Source organism: Dreissena polymorpha, chromosome 7, assembly GCF_020536995.1.
Source record: "Dreissena polymorpha isolate Duluth1 chromosome 7, UMN_Dpol_1.0, whole genome shotgun sequence".
In the NCBI taxonomy this organism is placed as follows: domain Eukaryota; kingdom Metazoa; phylum Mollusca; class Bivalvia; order Myida; family Dreissenidae; genus Dreissena; species Dreissena polymorpha.
The window spans coordinates 41564007-41580747 of record NC_068361.1 but is presented as its reverse complement, the minus strand read 5'-3'; the positions used below and the strand labels follow the sequence as shown (position 1 = coordinate 41580747).

General features: G+C 33.7%; 2 protein-coding genes across 10 annotated transcripts in view; both read right to left on the bottom strand.

Moving 5' to 3' along the window:
* LOC127836834 (large neutral amino acids transporter small subunit 2-like) overlaps positions 1-3107 on the bottom strand; it is a 46791-nt gene extending 43684 nt beyond the window's left edge. For 8 of the 9 annotated variants that reach the window (XM_052363441.1, XM_052363442.1, XM_052363443.1 and 5 more), the window contains exons 1-2: positions 2244-3107; positions 472-597 (exon numbers count right to left, since the gene is read on the bottom strand). In XM_052363441.1, coding sequence (XP_052219401.1) covers positions 472-597; positions 2244-2748 — 631 coding nt within the window. In that variant the 5' untranslated portion in view covers positions 2749-3107. The remainder of the gene's footprint in view (positions 1-471; positions 598-2243) is intronic. The other variant, XM_052363440.1, reaches the window with a different exon arrangement.
* Positions 3108-9138: 6031 nt separating this feature from the next.
* On the bottom strand, positions 9139-12932 carry LOC127836835 (uncharacterized). Its single transcript, XM_052363450.1, has 8 exons — positions 12527-12932; positions 11992-12059; positions 11367-11513; positions 11001-11051; positions 10716-10754; positions 10364-10441; positions 10013-10063; positions 9139-9284 (listed from the first exon to the last, which is right to left on the bottom strand). Exons 1-8 carry the CDS (start codon positions 12712-12714, stop codon positions 9154-9156), a joined length of 753 nt encoding a protein of 250 aa, XP_052219410.1. The 5' UTR covers positions 12715-12932; the 3' UTR covers positions 9139-9153.
* Between the last annotated feature and the right edge of the window lie 3809 nt (positions 12933-16741).

The window sequence follows — 16741 nt, the reverse complement described above, 5'->3', positions numbered from 1 at the left end:
TTTAGTCATAGAGGTCTGTAATTAAATTTAACTTTCTATGGGACTACAAATATGTCAAAATACGTATTAAAGTGGCAAAGGGTTATATACATATGTTAGTGGTAAAGGGTTAAATACGAATGTAAGTGGTAAGGGTTAAATACATATCTAACTGGTAAAGAGTTAAAAACGTATGTACCAGGTAAGTGGTAAAGGGTAAAAAACATATGTAAGTGATATTAAAAAGGGTTTAATACGTATGTAAGTGGTAAAGGGTTAAATACATAATAAAATAATGTAAGTGGTACAGGGTTAAATGGGTTTGTGCAAAATAGAGTACCAAGCCATCAAACCCATTATTCCCAATCTAAGACTTCACAGCGCAAACTTTCTCAATATCAGAATTTTGCGCTCTTATTTTCTCCAATTGACATGATAAGGGTAGTACTCTTCTCAATCGGGCAAACCTAATTGCCGGACATGTCCACTCACCTCTGAAGAGCTGTACAGCGCCAGTGATGATGATGAGAGCCAGCGCCAGTAACTTGGCGTACGTGAAAACGTCCTGGACTCGCGTCGCCCACTTAACATCATAACAGTTGACAAATGTAAGAATCACTGGAATAGTAAACAAACAACATAAATCAGGGCTTTTTTCCCTTCTTAGCCGGTCATAAACTTTTCAAAATTGTGAAAAAGAAGTCACCAACTTTAAATTGTAAAAATTTGAATCTCCAACTTCTCAAAATCTGTTTGAAAAAATGGCCGTTTTTTAAGAAAAAAAAAGCCCTTTGAATTGTTTTGCTATTTTAACTTTTTAAGTGTTGACTAAATGAATGTACCAGACCTATACAACTGGGGTTTTGAGGTATGAAACATTATTTTAGTGTTGTTGTTTATTAATGTGGTATTAATAAGTCACTGACGGGCCTGTTAAACACGTTACAAAAATCTAAAACTATGAAAGTAAAACCATTAGTACATTTAATAGTGTTCTCCATGGATATGACACAATCAGTCAATACCAGCTATAAAATCAGCACTAACAGGCCTGTCTTGGTTTACTATTTCAGTAATAGGTTAACATATTAATTTATACTGTGTTAACAGGATCTTTTAGATAAAGAAGTAAACAAAGCCAGTTAAGCGGTATCAAGTACATGACAGCTGTTGCACTACTGACAAACAAGCACTTAATAGTAATAGGAATTTAACACACCAAAACTGTATAAACCAGCTCTACCACTGGTCCAGTTAAATTGGTTTTCTGATAATTCAATACGGTATACTTCAGAGTACATTGTACATTGTACTTTAAAGTAGCATAATGCTCTCAAAGGCTTATAAACGGAAACACGTGGGCACTGGGCACTGATGAAATTATTGCATCAGCTAAAACTGCAGTGCTTCACATAGTGAAAATTGTGGAATGCTTAAATACATACATGAACCTAGAGACCTTGAATACATAATGTGAACTTAAAATGCATGATGAAATAATTACAAAGAATATGTAATAGTGTTTTAAGCATTCAAACAGCTGGGGTTTAACTCTCAGTGCTGGATATTAGGAAGAACTGAACAATCTGATTTGAAAGATTTTTCAAAACTTTCACTAGGTATTTTAGGCAGTCATTAAAGCGGGTATTTACGATTTTTTATATGTGTTTAATTGTAATATATTGATAGAATATGTTACAATTACACAAAATAGGCAAGAAAAATTATACATTAAAGCCGAATTTCATAAAATGCAGCAAAGACAAATTAACGGCCCGAGCCGATTGTGACGTACATAGTTTCCTACAATAACCGAAGCATTCGTCTTAGTATTAGGATTGGAGTTAGTGTTCGCGTGTCGTATGAATAGATATAGTTGCAGGAATTCAAATAAACCGTTAAACTAAGTTTAGATTCAAATCGTACATGTATGATATACATGCTGGCGAATTCGGCTGTACAGCTGTTTTCAATTTCAGAATTAAATATCTTGCTTATTTCGCATTTTCGGACACATGTTCTTCTTAACTTTTATTTTAATTTATATTGAAATATATATATAATATGTTTTTTTACACATTTTATATAAATTCATAAATATTTGACAAAATCGTATATACCCGCTTTAAGGAAAATTTAACAACAAATTTTATATTAAAAAAACATTGGTACAGTACAATACTACATCATGTTAAAAATAACAGAAAATATTGAAAATTTGTTACTGAAATCACCAAATATACTGGAAAATGTTCAATACTTACAAATGCAGACTACTGCCAACAGCCGTACTGCTATGTCTGGCTGTTCACAGTCTGGGAACAAGGGTTCTACGACGTAATACGCAAATGTCAGTGCCACAATGGCTTGTGAACACGGTCGTACAATCATGCACTCAACCCACAGTCTCAAAAACGCAAGAAATGGTCCATACGCTTCAAAGATATATGCGTAATCGGCACCCGATTTCATGATAGAGGTACCCAGCTCGGCATAGCAATATGCTCCTATCATTGAAAACAACCCGCAAGCAACCCAGATAATTAATGAAGCTCCTACACTGCCCGCATTTTCTAGGACACCTTTGGGGCTAATAAAAATACCTGACCCAATAATTGAACCTACGATTATGGTGACACCATTTAGTAATGAGATCTTGGGCTTGAGCCCGACTTTGCCATCAGCTTCCAGTGAACTTGAACTACTGGATGATTTGGGACGCCCGTCTGCCGCGTTAGTAGGGACCATGTTGTAACTTTCTGCTGTCATCTTTTATAAATATCAACCCACTGTCTTATCACGAAAACAACTTACACGGTTACAGTTGTACACAACTTGACAACACTGTTGTGTTGAGCTAAGTCAATATCAGATCCAAGGATACAATTATAATTCGACGATTCCTGTTAAGGTTTAATTGTTAGATCCTATGCTCGTGTACGATATTAAACCCAAGAATCCCACAATTCACGATATGTTTCATTCATGAAACCACGATAATCTTAAAAGGTAAAGTGTAACTAGTAGATGATGCAAACACGTGGTTCCTTGCTGTTTAAACCGGTTTATTCCGCAACGCGTGTTGTTGTGGTTAATGTTAGGAACCAATCTCAACGCAGAGTTGTCGTTCCTTGCTCTTTATGCTGGTTCCGCTCAGATCTCAGCGCGGTGGTTGGTTAGGTACAGATGCGCAGTATAAGGCAGACTGTAATCGAGTGTAAGTGTGTATTCGTCATCAGAAATTGAGTATTTTCAGTTTGTTAGCAGGTGTATTCTCCGGAACAGATCTAGCTGCAGACTTGACTAGTTCTTCTTGAATGATCTGAGCTTTTTTGGTACATACGTAAAGCTCAGCGTTCTTCCTGATTAAACCAAAATCAATGTAAAAATATTAAGTCTAAAGTTTGTCTATAAAATCGAATTCAATCAACCTAACCTTTTATATAATAAATTATATGCGTGTGCATCAATGCATTTTTCACAGGTTCCATTATGATTTTATGTGATTGATTACTTATGAAGTACTATGAATCTGCACCAGTTGACATTCACGTACGCTTATACGGTCTTTCTGCATTATTTAAAGATATTATTTAACTAATGAATCCCTTTCGATATGCGTTACGTAAACAAATAGAGAGTGCGAGTCAAGGTGTAGGTGTATTCAACCAAGTATAAAAAGTTAACCGGCTGGTAAAAAGTTTTAAAATTTTGCAATTAGTTGTGATATACAATTTACTATGTGGAAAAAATAACAAAGAGTGTTTCTGGATAAGTACCCACTAAGCTCCCACTACCTTAAATGCGATATGAACACATAAACTTAGAAGGTTTTATACTAATGCAGCCCTATCAATCTGCATGTAGTCCGACAGCCTTGACAGTTTTGTATTTGTTTTAATCCGCAGCTTAGATTAACATGTGCTTATCAGCGTTTACTTGCATGAAATCAGTAAATTGACCCCATGTCAATCTTCGTGAATTTAACACATAGATTGTGCTTATCCGATCCGTATTGTATTTAACATTTACATTGCATTAACACGAAGTGAATCAGTAATCATCGGCGTCCAAAAAGTCCGAGCAGGTTCGGACGGTAATTACTGATGCCCTATCAACCTGCATGCGTCCGATAACCCTCACATGGCATTTCTCAGGTTTTTATATTGGTTTGCTTGCGACGGAGAACTAATGAACGAAGCATTATTAATCAGCATGCGTTTCGACAACCTTCACATGTCATTTATCAGGTTCTTATATTGGTTTACGGACGGACAACCAATGAAGCCCTATAAATTTGCATGCGCTATCTTATCAGATTCTTATATGGCTTTAATTTCAACGGGAAACTTTTGATACCATATTAATAATTATGCATGCCAATAACCTTCTAATGTTATTTCATAGGTTTTTATATGATTTTATTTACGACGGAAAACTTATAAGCCCTATTAATCTGCGTGCGTTTCGATAGCCTTTACGGGTGCTTATACGTTTATAATCAAGTTTGTATGGGATTTTTTCCATATTTGCATAATTGCGCTCAGGTGACACAAATATGTTACCCGGCAAATACTTTCGATACTCTCTAATGGATTCCTAACAATCTGCGTCGAGTGAACACAAAGACGTGGCTGAACGGTCTTAATGGCATCAAATAAAAAATGAAACCTTATCCATCTGCGTTCATTAAATCTCCGCAGATTCTAATACTGCTTTAATTGCGACTAAAATATTTTATTTTAATTTAAATAATATTCAGCGGGGTCTAACAATGGCTGAGCCCACCAACCAGGACACTCTTGAAGCTGCCTTAATTTGTTGTTTTCGTTTAGAGTTGTATAAAAGTCAACAAAGAGATGTGTCCGCGAACAAACGAAAGCTTTTCTATATGCGTCCGTTTTATTGGTATTGTGTATTTTTCGCCTTAAGTTAAAATCGATGTATTTGTATAGCATTTGCGTTTAACCACGTACAGTTATTCGATGTTTTGGTAAGTTTTCCTTGAAACGAGATATTTTGCCAAATACGTGTATTGCAGATTTTGATAGTTTGTGTGTGAACCTTTTTACAAATTCCTCCCATATTCGTATTGTTAATTATAAAAGATGAAGTTCGTGTAAATGATACTTTGTAAAAAGTTAAACACGTCAACTTCAACTGTATCTAAGGAGACGTACGCATCATTAGTTGTGGTGTGTTTGATGGAATGTTCTATGCATGTTTTATTTGTATCAATATTGATATCATTTGAAATTAAAACGGAAGACATTACATGATCAGAGAACATAAATGCATTTACAATAAAATTCTTGATAAACTGAACTGTTTAATTGTTGTAAACATTATCTACAACGTACACCACTAATGTTAAAGAAATTTGATTTCCCCAAGATATAATTTCTAAATATTTTCAATTGAAACACCTGTGGCCTGAAAAAGTTGCATTAGACGTTTATCGCAATATTTTATTATTTACCTTTACTAATAAGACATGAGATTTGTTAATTATTATATTCATACGTCTGATTTTTCAATAAGGTATTCATCATGGAAAATAGTATCATGTTCATTGGAAGTACACTATTCATGTCACCTTAAACGCATACATAGCCTAAATGATCAATTTTATAATAAGACTAATATCTTTCGGTGGCTTGAACAACACGTGTAAATATAAACATTTTTACTGTCAGGAAAAGCTTCTTATCGATTTCTATCCTAGCAAAACATTTTGTATTCTTATCAACAATAGTAATTTTAATGTTGAAAATAAAATAAATTATAAACGAAGATACCTCAATTACATCGCATAGATTGTTTCCTTTTTTTAAATCGTTCAAATATATGGTACTTTGCTGTAGTGACAGCAGCATTTGCTGAACAGATCATTTTCAGCGAATTTAATGTCTTTGCGAGAATATTTGGCATTGCGAATGCCGTCTTATAGCGGTTCGATGACCTCTCTGTCTTCCGAATGACGTTGAACTCCGACCCCGAGGTTGTGTTTTTTATTTTAAAAACTTTGCTTTGCGGGATCGAATGATGCCCTTCGTACTTGTTCCAACTGGTGGCTGAAGGGAAATTTATACAGGCTCAAATGTGCTGAGGGTGCAATTACATTAAGTAATTAAGTGGTTGTTGATGTCGTGAATTTGCATGCACTGTTTTTATTTCGGCTTGATGAGCGTGAGTACAACATTGAACTTAATAAACCCTGATATAACCATGTAGCTTAATTATTTGTAACGGAACAATCATTCTATAATGTAATACAGACCGTATAAGCACATGCCATTGTTATTTGGACGCTGCTTAATGGGGTTCCTTATTTATAAAACCCGAATTATACACACGACGTGACCGTTGTCTAGACGCATACTAATATTGTAGTGTTTTATACAGGAAGGAAAAGGGGCGTGGTGCAAAATTTCAAAAAAGGACACTTTAGCGCGCGACATTTATAAAAAGGGCACAAATATATCTGTATAGTGACTTAATAACAAGCTTTATTACACACAAATATTGTATGTATAGTTTTGAGATTTATTGTTGAATAATTAAACCAACAAAATCCAGAATGTATATTTTATTGTGTGTTTTATATTTTCATGTAGTAACAAAAAACAAGATTAAACATATTTACTTACAAGATATTTTGTTGCGCCAGTTGTTGTTTTTATTCTTGACACGTAGGGCCCAATAGGTGTTGGCATGTACATTGACACGTATACCAAATATACATGATATACAACTGGCTTCCCTGTCAGCACTCAAGTCGAGGATCCTTTATATGACAACTGGGCTTTCAAATAACTTAATTATTTTATTTTTATTTAATAAATGACATGGTGAAATATGCATGTACTAAAATTAAAGTGTTGCCGCATAAAATTGTAAACGGGTATTGTTTTCAGTTTGAACATTCATGACCACGTGTTGTATTGTGTACATTTTATTTCGAAAAAAGTGTAACTAGGAACGGCGCCGTACTGTCTTTTGTTCATTGTCAATTAATTCAATACACGTTAATTGGTCTCCGATATAAACTTGTTTTGCTTACAAAGCAATTTGCATCAATTTCTAATTTACGTTTCGTCGAAAGTGGAATGCCAAATTCGGGAAGCGTACGTTGCGACATTCTAAACACGAATGATAAGTGGCACAAGTTCAATATTTTTGTAAAATTCATATCTGTGTTTGCCAATGAACATATTTTGACAAGTTACAAACGGGTCATAATGTTCTTAATTGAACCAATGGTGCAGGCCTACTACTGTTCCAACAATTAACAACTTTTGGCCAAACAGGGTCCAAGACAGGGCAAAGACCTATCAATATACTGTATATTGATAGGTCTTTGGTGCAAAACAAGAGTGCTTGTGGAGCAGACCTTTGGTATTATAAAAAGAAGATTCGCAATACTCCATTACGGGATAAGGACTGACTTGGCGACAGCAGTGACCTATATCACTGCGTGTGTAGTTATGCACAATTTTGGAATTGAACATGGGGATATCCTTGAAGAGGATTATTTGGATGATGTTTTTGAAGAACAAGTTTATCATGAAAATGTTGAAATAAATGCAAACCATGTTGGTAACATTGTAAGGCAACAACTAGTTCAGAGATTTTTCAATTAAATAAAATAATGTACTGAGTTAAACTTCTCTAAAAAGTGTGATGAGTTAAACTTCTCTAAAAAGTGTGATGAGTTAAACTTCTCTAAAAAGTGTGATGAGTTAAACTTCTCTAAAAAGTGTGATGAGTTAAACTTCTCTAAAAAGTGTGATGCGTTTAACTTTTAATAGTCTTTAACTGTACTGTACTATATGTGAATTAGTCTCATAACTTTTAAGATTGTACAAAGCTGTTTCCACTGTTTTCCAGATTTTAGTGGAGTCTTTGTTATTTGAAAGAGAGGTAACTCTGTAGTTCATCTTACAGTTTCTGTAATTTTAACTCAGGGGTAAGCTCCCTTTCATTTCACTGCACTTCTTATCTTGATGTAATGTTCTAGTCAACTATTTATCAACATTTTATGTTTAACACAAACACTTTCTCATTCAACATGATGTAATAATTTTGGTTATAAGACAAGATGAATAACATTTAACTTTAAAAATAACATGTATGTCTTTACTATGGAGCGGTTTTCATGTCAAAATTGTAATGCACATTATTACAAACTTGTTATGCTTGTTTATAATATTTTATGAACAATGTTATTCCAACACTGTTGAAATGTGTGTAAATGTACTTTTCTTTCGGTAATTTTCATTTAAGCTTTTCAATTGTTGTGCTATGAATTTGTCTGTTTAAGAACGGCAATTTGCAATATTGAAACCTCTTATTGCCTAATTCTAAACTGTAACATGTTTTCCTGTGTCAAGTTCTAATTCTACCCAAGAACGTGACTTTATTATGTTGTAAAATTAATATGTATACTTTCTAAGTACGGTTCTACTAACCCTACCCAGGAAACTTGATTATGTTCTCATTGAATTCATGTATTTCTGTGTCAAGTACTGGTTCTACCCAGGAACATGACTTTATTATGTTGTAAATATGTTGTTAAATTAATATGTATACTTTGTAAGTACTGGTACTACTGGTTATAATAACCATACCCAGGAAAATTACTTGATTTATTGTTATATTCAATTAATATGCATTCATAATGAGTACTGGTTCTACCCAGGATTTTTTGTCTGAAACTATTAAAATTATTACACACATCAATGTAATAATATTACAGACACTCACTTGTTGTTATCAATATTGCCTTGAGCTAAGCAAAAAGACTTTTCAAACACAAAAATTAATTTGCATGTGTATTTTTATATTCATGAAAGTATCCTTTGGTACGTCTACCATAAAATAATTAGCTTACAAGAATTACGGCAAACAAGCATGCTTATCTATGTTTTAGTTATAAATCTAGCGGTCTGTGAGATAAATCATAACAAAACTTAAATTAAGTTGTGATATTCTGAAATTTATTATGAATAAAACATCCAGAAAATCTGTGAAATATGTAGTACTAGATAATAACTAACAGAAAATGCAATTACAGTACAAACAAGATAGTTTTACTAACAAATATCCACAGCAATTTATTGTTACTGCAAATAGTTATATTAAATTAAACAAGAGAACAACAGAAATGGTAGTTTACAAACATAAACTTTTCAGTTGTGCCAGTATCAATTGATTCTTCAATCTTAGATTTACTTGTTGCAGATGGATGTTCTTCTTTTCTGCTATTAGGTTGTCCTCAGCCAATTTGTTGAAACTTGCCCTAGCTGAAACAAATAACAACATTGTATTAAAATTTATAAGGTTTTTTGTTATCAATGCAAAAAATACCATAAATCATGGAATAAAAAAAAAGTTAAATTTGCTAAATCAATTTAACCTTCTTAATTATGTCCATTTCATGAATATCTCATAAAACGTATAGTGAAAACCATTTGAAGAAATGGCACATCAATTAATTGCTTTATAGGTTGCCGTGGTGTAATGGATATGGTGTCCGCCTAGCGACCGGGAGGTCACGGGTTAGATCCCAACTGTGGGAGCTTTCTTTAGATCTCCCCCATAGACACCAAGTACTGGTTCTAGTCCCAGGAAACAGACTCGAGAGTGTTTATATAAGCCTTAGGCTTTCGATGCAATCGAGCTAAAATAAATAGGTTTAAATTAAAATTAAGTAATTGCTTGTTCACATTTGTCATATTGACATAATAACATTTACATATTTCATTACCTGCATCAAAAGCAGTGCTTCTTGAACATTGACTTACACAAGTTTAGTTATTGTTGTTAATCTAGTTTATATGTATGTTGTGTTCCATGCTTCAGTTCCATGTCTCATTTATAAATATTTGTCATTTTTGTGTGTGTTCCATGATTCAGTTCCATGAATAATATACAGGTTAATTATCTATATGTTGCTAGCATTGAAAGATTTGCAAAAATGGAATATTATAATACATATAAATGTACATGTGAATAATAAATAATTGTTTACCTCTTTTACTCTGGTTTTTGTTGGCCATTTTCATTGATTTGGTATTGGTCTCTGTAAAACAATTATTCAATCATAGGAATCCTGAAAGTGCATTGAAATGGACTTATAGATTTGGCAAAAATTAAACCTCACTTTCATACCTGCACATTGGTGTGGAATTGACCTAACTAGCTTGTGACCCCACACAATTACATGGATAACATAAATGATGTTGCATTCAATTGGAAAGTTATATTTCAATGTTTCATTTTTTTATTTTTGGAAAAAACACAGTGATATTAAATGCTTCATATGATAGGGATGAATTGAATATGTATGCATTTGGTGAAATAATGTTCTTATAATACTCACTGGTCCCTGATGAGCATGGCCCAGCTTCATCTTCCACTGCACGTTGGAATACACTTGACGTCTTCTGAGCTCCTAGTCCTTCAAATATTAACAATTTTTGTTTTTAATGAAAATAATGAAAATAAAAGTAATGCACCCCTTCATGTATTATTAACAAAGTTTATCATAAAACTAAGTTAACTCAAAGGCTAAAATTCTTGGTGTCATTTGTTTAATTTAAAATGGACTTTTTCAACCAATTTACCTATTTGTCATGAATTTACTTACGCAACGTTCATACTTTAATAAGTTTTTCATATTTATTTTTCATTCACCAAAAATTTAACATAAAAATAAGGCCCCTGTCACTTACCTCTTTCATCTATCTTGAACGTCATGCAAGTGCTACCATCTGTGTAATAAACGAAGCAAAATGATCTAGTATTTAACAACAATATTAAAAAAATGTATATATTATCATATAAAAGATATTTTGCTCAACTACACATAGCTTTGGCACCCCATTTTAACAATATTACAAAGTGAGTAATGAATTGATAGAAATTTATTAACATGCTATGTTTAATACAAAAGCTCTCTCCATTCACCATCATGTAATTAACCAAGATGAAGAGCATAATCTACATTAATTGTTTACCTATTGGCATCTTGCCCAGTTCAATTATGTTGATTGAAGCACCCTCTGGAGCTAAGAAAATAAAGCCATACATATAATTTTAAAACATTTAACAGTTTATAATTAACAATCACACATCACTTTTAACATGGACTGAAAACAATACCAACAAACAGACTAAGGTGAGTTATGATGAATCTTTAATAACATACTTTTCTAATGCACTTAAAAATGATATGTATTTCATTCTGGTCATAAATTAATAGTATCTTTGTTAAACATTACCTTCATTGAAGAATGAATACCAAAGCATAATGCCAAAAAAAAAAGATATTATAATAATAAAAATTGACAAATGGTATTATATTCTATATAAACTGTACAAACCATCAGTGTCAATTGCATTGGGGACCCCTGCCACAGAGGCGGAATCCCCAAAATGCTGAAGGAGAATCCCCTCCGGAATGGTGAACTCTTTCACCCGGGGCCCTCCTCCAGTGCCTGGCCTCCTCATCTCATCATTTTTTGTCTTTGCTATAGTTATATTGAGAAGAAACTGTGTAATTTAAGAGTCCAAAATAAACATAAGGAGCAAAAAGGAGCAAAAGTTACACCATTATAATAATGTTTGATTTAATGCTATTTTTAGCAATTTTCATGTATCTTGATTTGCACAGTATGTACATTAAGTATGCTGGACCGGTGATAATAGCAATGTACCAGATAGTTATTAATATAACAATGTTGAAAATTTCATAAAATTCCTCAATATATATAATATAATTATTGATTTTTCAACAACATTATTACATGTACATAATAGGCTTACAATATAATCATGAACCTACATGTATAACAAAAAATCAATTACAAATTTCAGCTAATTTTTACACAGTAACTATGATGTTTCACTTTTCATGTGAAATACAATAAATGTGGAACATTTTATCTTCATTACATAAGAAGCAGCAAGAAAAATAAGACAGGAGTACATCTCTTAAATTTCACTTACTTTTGTCTTTCATGTTATAGTATTTTTTCTTCACCTCTGAACCTGCGCGCTTATAGGTGGAAAATTGGCTGAAATAAATGGAATGCAATTAGGTACATTTTTTAAAATCAGAAATTGAGTCTAAGAAATGATTTGTTTATTCCTCAAAACATTTTTCCACATTGCAATCTACATTTCATGTGTGTTTGACACAAACAATTTTGTTGATGAATTATTAACAAATGAATTAGTAGAAATACATCATTAATGAAAAATGACACAATATGGGTTTAGTTGAATATTTTGGAATATTTTTACCATAGTGAAGCATTATAACTTTATATTATGGTAAATATTTTGTGCTCAAATCATCTACTGCTTTTTATATTTATGTCACATATATTATTTAACATTCTGTTCGTTTTTAAACATTGCACAATTTAAAATTTTTATTATAATCAATAATTAAAAAACAAAATAAGGAATTAACTGTACAAATATTCCTTCTGCTAGAATTTCCAAAATTTGGAAAATTGATAACACCAAAAGTACAAACCAGTTTAGAACATTTGCCACGGCTTCCCAGCCTCTCCTTCGAACCTCTCCAATTTTGAGTGCGCCACAACCGGTCATTGGGCCGAACAGGACATCATAGTTTTTAATTATTTCCTGGGCTATTACAGTTTCCTCCTGTTCGGACCAACGATTTCTACTAGTAGCAACGTTAGCGTTGTTGTCCGCCATCTTGTATGTTGTGACAGAAGACACGTAAACGGTTCCGAGTTTTATATGCGTTAACGAAAATGCCGGGTACCAAGGTCGCTTACATCAATAACAAATAATTCTTAGTAAAGAACGCTAAAAATAGCGTTGGTGAATACCGATAAAGAATCGACCTAAGAACGTTCTTAGAAAAGTAAAGAATAAAGAATTTTCTTTATTCTTTATTCTCAAGTAAAGAATTGTTGGTGAATACGGGCCCTAATATTATTGACATACCATAATTATATCGCTGAATATCTGCATTTAACATATTTATGGTCTAAAAAAAATCCAGTTTACCTGGGCCCCGTTTCATCAACGATCGCATCGCAACTTTAATGCCAAAATATCGCACATTTCTTATCGCATCGCAATTTGCGTTTCATCAAATATCGCATCGCCGATTTGAGTTGCGATATTCGCACATCGCCAATAATGAGGCTATTTTGCGTTTCATCAAAAATCGCACATCGCAAGAGCACCTGTTTTTTGCGATATTTTGCTTAAAACATGCGATCACACAAACCCAGTCGCAGACGGTAAAAAAAAATTCAATATGGCCGACGTGTTGTTTTTTTTTATGGAAAATAACGCGAGAAGGACAGAGCGGGAGTTCCGGCCCCGTCTGGAGATAGGCGGGGTTCGCGATATCGACTTTGTGAATCGGTATCGGGTAAACAGAACCACCGCACAGGAGCTAGTGGAGCTTCTGGGGCAGGATCTTGCCAGATCCGAACGTGGCGGAAAAACAATTTCGCCAGAGACCAAGGTAACATTAATGCAATCGACATAAATAAATAAGTAAGATGATAACTTTTGTTTCTATCTGTAAAGTGATTTTTATTATTGACTCTTAAATTTTATGTTATTCATGTTATATGCTTCTGACATGGGCCTGTTTAGTATAGTTGTAAGTGATTCATAATTTGTTATTGGCTTTACGGCAAAGTTTAAGTACAGCTAAGTTATTCATTTATAAAACTTATTACTACCATCATGGATTCTTCTTCCTATACAAACATATAAGGTATATTTACCTTCCAATCACACCACTTTTTCATTGAATCTTCTACGTTCCTCTCGTTCCCCCCTACGGAATTTATTCTGCAAAAGTTTCAAATTAAACAAATGAATACATCTCAATATGTTCTTTCATTTTTTACCAAAAATAGTGGTAGGAGTGAGGGAGAGTACTTGGAAGTCTATATAAGTACAGTAGACATGGTCAATTTATTTTGTTATATTTAATATATAATTCATACAATATATCAGACTATTTCAAGCCAACACTATCAAAAGGTAACCAGTTGTTACTCCCCATGGACGTCACTCCCCATGAACATGCAGTTTGTTAAGATTACAGAATAGATTACAAGGTATGATCACATCTTTCCATGGGCACTTGCACTTTGATGTTAAAACAATTAATACGTTTTTATTCATTAACACTTCATTAAAAGATCAATTCCATTTTTCAGGGTAATTATAGATCAAATAAACTTAGGAGGAGGACAAATTTTCATTAGTGTGAATATACCCTATCACAATGTCAAGGAATATCAATGCTGAAAAGTAAACAATTTCAAAACCTTTCTTTCTGTGCATGGCAGTCACGCTGCATTTGAAATTCGTGATTTTAGATTATTAGGATAATCATTACACACAACCTGTGTAACGTTAATGTGTCAATACCAATTTAATTATGTTTCAAGATGGTCCTCCATTTAATGTAAAAAGAACAAGAAAATTATGACCATGTCAATGTAAATTTTAACTCACGATTGGACGATGTCCGACCATGCACGGTCTTTGTCTTTCTTTGATAATGTGCCGGACAATTTGCCCCACAACACTTCATAATTTTGTTTGACGCCCTCGAGCAGTTCCTCGAGTTCTCTTGGCTGCCAAGAGGCGCTCCTATTCTCTACGAGATCTGCCATTGTTGTTGTTTGATCGTCTGTCAAATATGACAGGTGGCGCGAGATTCAGCAGGTGCCCGTTTTTTACGTCATTTTGATAGTAGACTGTGAGCGATTATCGCTCATAGCACTAAACTACCGGCAAACTACCGGCAAGAATCTGCGATATGTTTGATGAAACGCTTTTTAAAAAATATCGCAATCGCAGGTAAAAGATCAGCAATCGGCGATCGGCGATAATATCGCATCGCAAATTTTGATGAAACGGGGCCCTGGTTCACGCGATAGCGTCTATATTATATAACGATTATTTTACTGGCCGCGAACTCAGGTCAGCACATAAGGTTGTCGTTAAACAGCTACGCCGAAAAAATACATCTGCTTGAAACATTAGCGAGGATGGTCGAGTGGTCAAGGCGGGAGGCTTTTTACTCCAGGACTCCAGGAATCCTGGGGTCAGTTGTTCGAGCCCTGTTGAGGGTTACTTTTTTTCCTTTTTTATAAATTGTATTCTTGTTTTTTTTTACTGGAGATTTTTAGTTCAAATGTTTAAATCTATCAATATAAAGCATTTAATGACAAGCTTCAATACATGCCAAAATCTGTTGGACGGCCCCTAAGATTTATCCCTTAAAGTGCGAAAGAGACTTAACCCTTTCCCCATCAAAAGGAAAGTGAAAATGGCTTTTGCAACAAGCATAACACCAGAACAGCCTGCGAATAACTCGCAGGCTGTTCAGGTTTTATGCTGTTTGCTTCTCGTCATTATCTTAGAGCTGGAAATGAAGCATTTGAAACATGAATATATTAAGAAAGAAATTTAATTTAATTTGATTTTATAAAAGACTTCAAAGGCGCCAAAATGCGTTATAAGGGATAAATAGTAAACTTTAATATAAACGTTGAAAGGGATAGGCATCGTATAAAAATAACCTCCTCTTCATGTCAAAAGACGTAGTAAGAGGCCTAAATATATTCATGTGCATTGTCAAAAGCACAGGTGGTTAGCGTGTGGATATGATATTAATAAGTGAAAACATCATTTTGAATGATTAATCATCATATTATAACGAACAATCAACTTTTCTGAAAAAAATGTTTTCACTATCAAATATAAATATAAAAAGACATTCAACTCGAAATCACCCGAAAACAGGGTGCAAGGCTTTGAACAGCCATTATTTCATCAATTTTGCAGCGATTTTCACGATCTCGGTCTTATTCAACGCATAAATGAATTTCCTTTCTGGAATTGTACATGTTTTGCAAATTTTTACAAATACTGGGTAAACTTTAAAGAAAAAGCACGATACACAACTCGCGTGACCCACTTGACATCGAAGAGACCGGATCTAAGACTGAAATCTATACGGAGTAAAGGGCATTTTCCCTGCAAAGTTCACGGACCTCGATCCATAATTCAATAAAACGTATGAAAAAAACATTCTTACCGTGCTTTCCGTTGCATTATGCATCAAAACTAACTGTCCAGCGCCGTTTGAAACCTTTGTATACATACATTTCAACTAAATGACATTTTAAACACACGAGTGATTTCAATGGTCCATGCGAATAATGTCTTTACACCTGGAGATTTCATTTATGAATCCTGTCTGATCGCTGTCAAGTAGGTCATACGAATTGTGTATCGTTTTATTTCTTTAAATTTGACCCAGCATGTGTAGAAATATAACAATATATATAGATACATTTCCAGAAAGTAAATTCATTTCTGCGTTGATTAAGAACGGGTTCATGAAAATCGCTGCAAAATTGATGAAGTAATGGCTGTTCAAAGCGATGCACCCTGTTTTCAGGTGATTTCGAGTTGAATACCTTGTTATATATTTATTTGATAGTAAAAATAGTTTTTTTAAGAAAACTGGGCGTAATGCATGTGCGTAAAGTATTAAGTATTATACTGCGTGGTCGATATATGCAGGAATTCTTCAGTAAATACAAAAGCTTTTTGCCAGTGTTTCCGGTAAAAAACTAATGTAAAAAAAAGTATTTAAAAACATCTAATCCTATTTCTCACACACGCGCATTGGCAATAATCAAATCATAGTTCGGCCGAATTAGATACATTG

Bases quoted from the DNA above. Each gene is read 5' to 3' on its own strand.
- LOC127836835 (XM_052363450.1), bottom strand. From the start codon at position 12,714: ATGGCGGACAACAACGCTAACGTTGCTACTAGTAGAAATCGTTGGTCC. The intron at 11,052-11,366 runs GTTTGTACAGTT...TTATTTTCTTAG, and splicing joins CAATGCAATTGACACTGATG to CTCCAGAGGGTGCTTCAATC. The intron at 10,442-10,715 runs GTAAGTGACAGG...TAATATTTGAAG, and splicing joins GTTCAAGATAGATGAAAGAG to GACTAGGAGCTCAGAAGACG.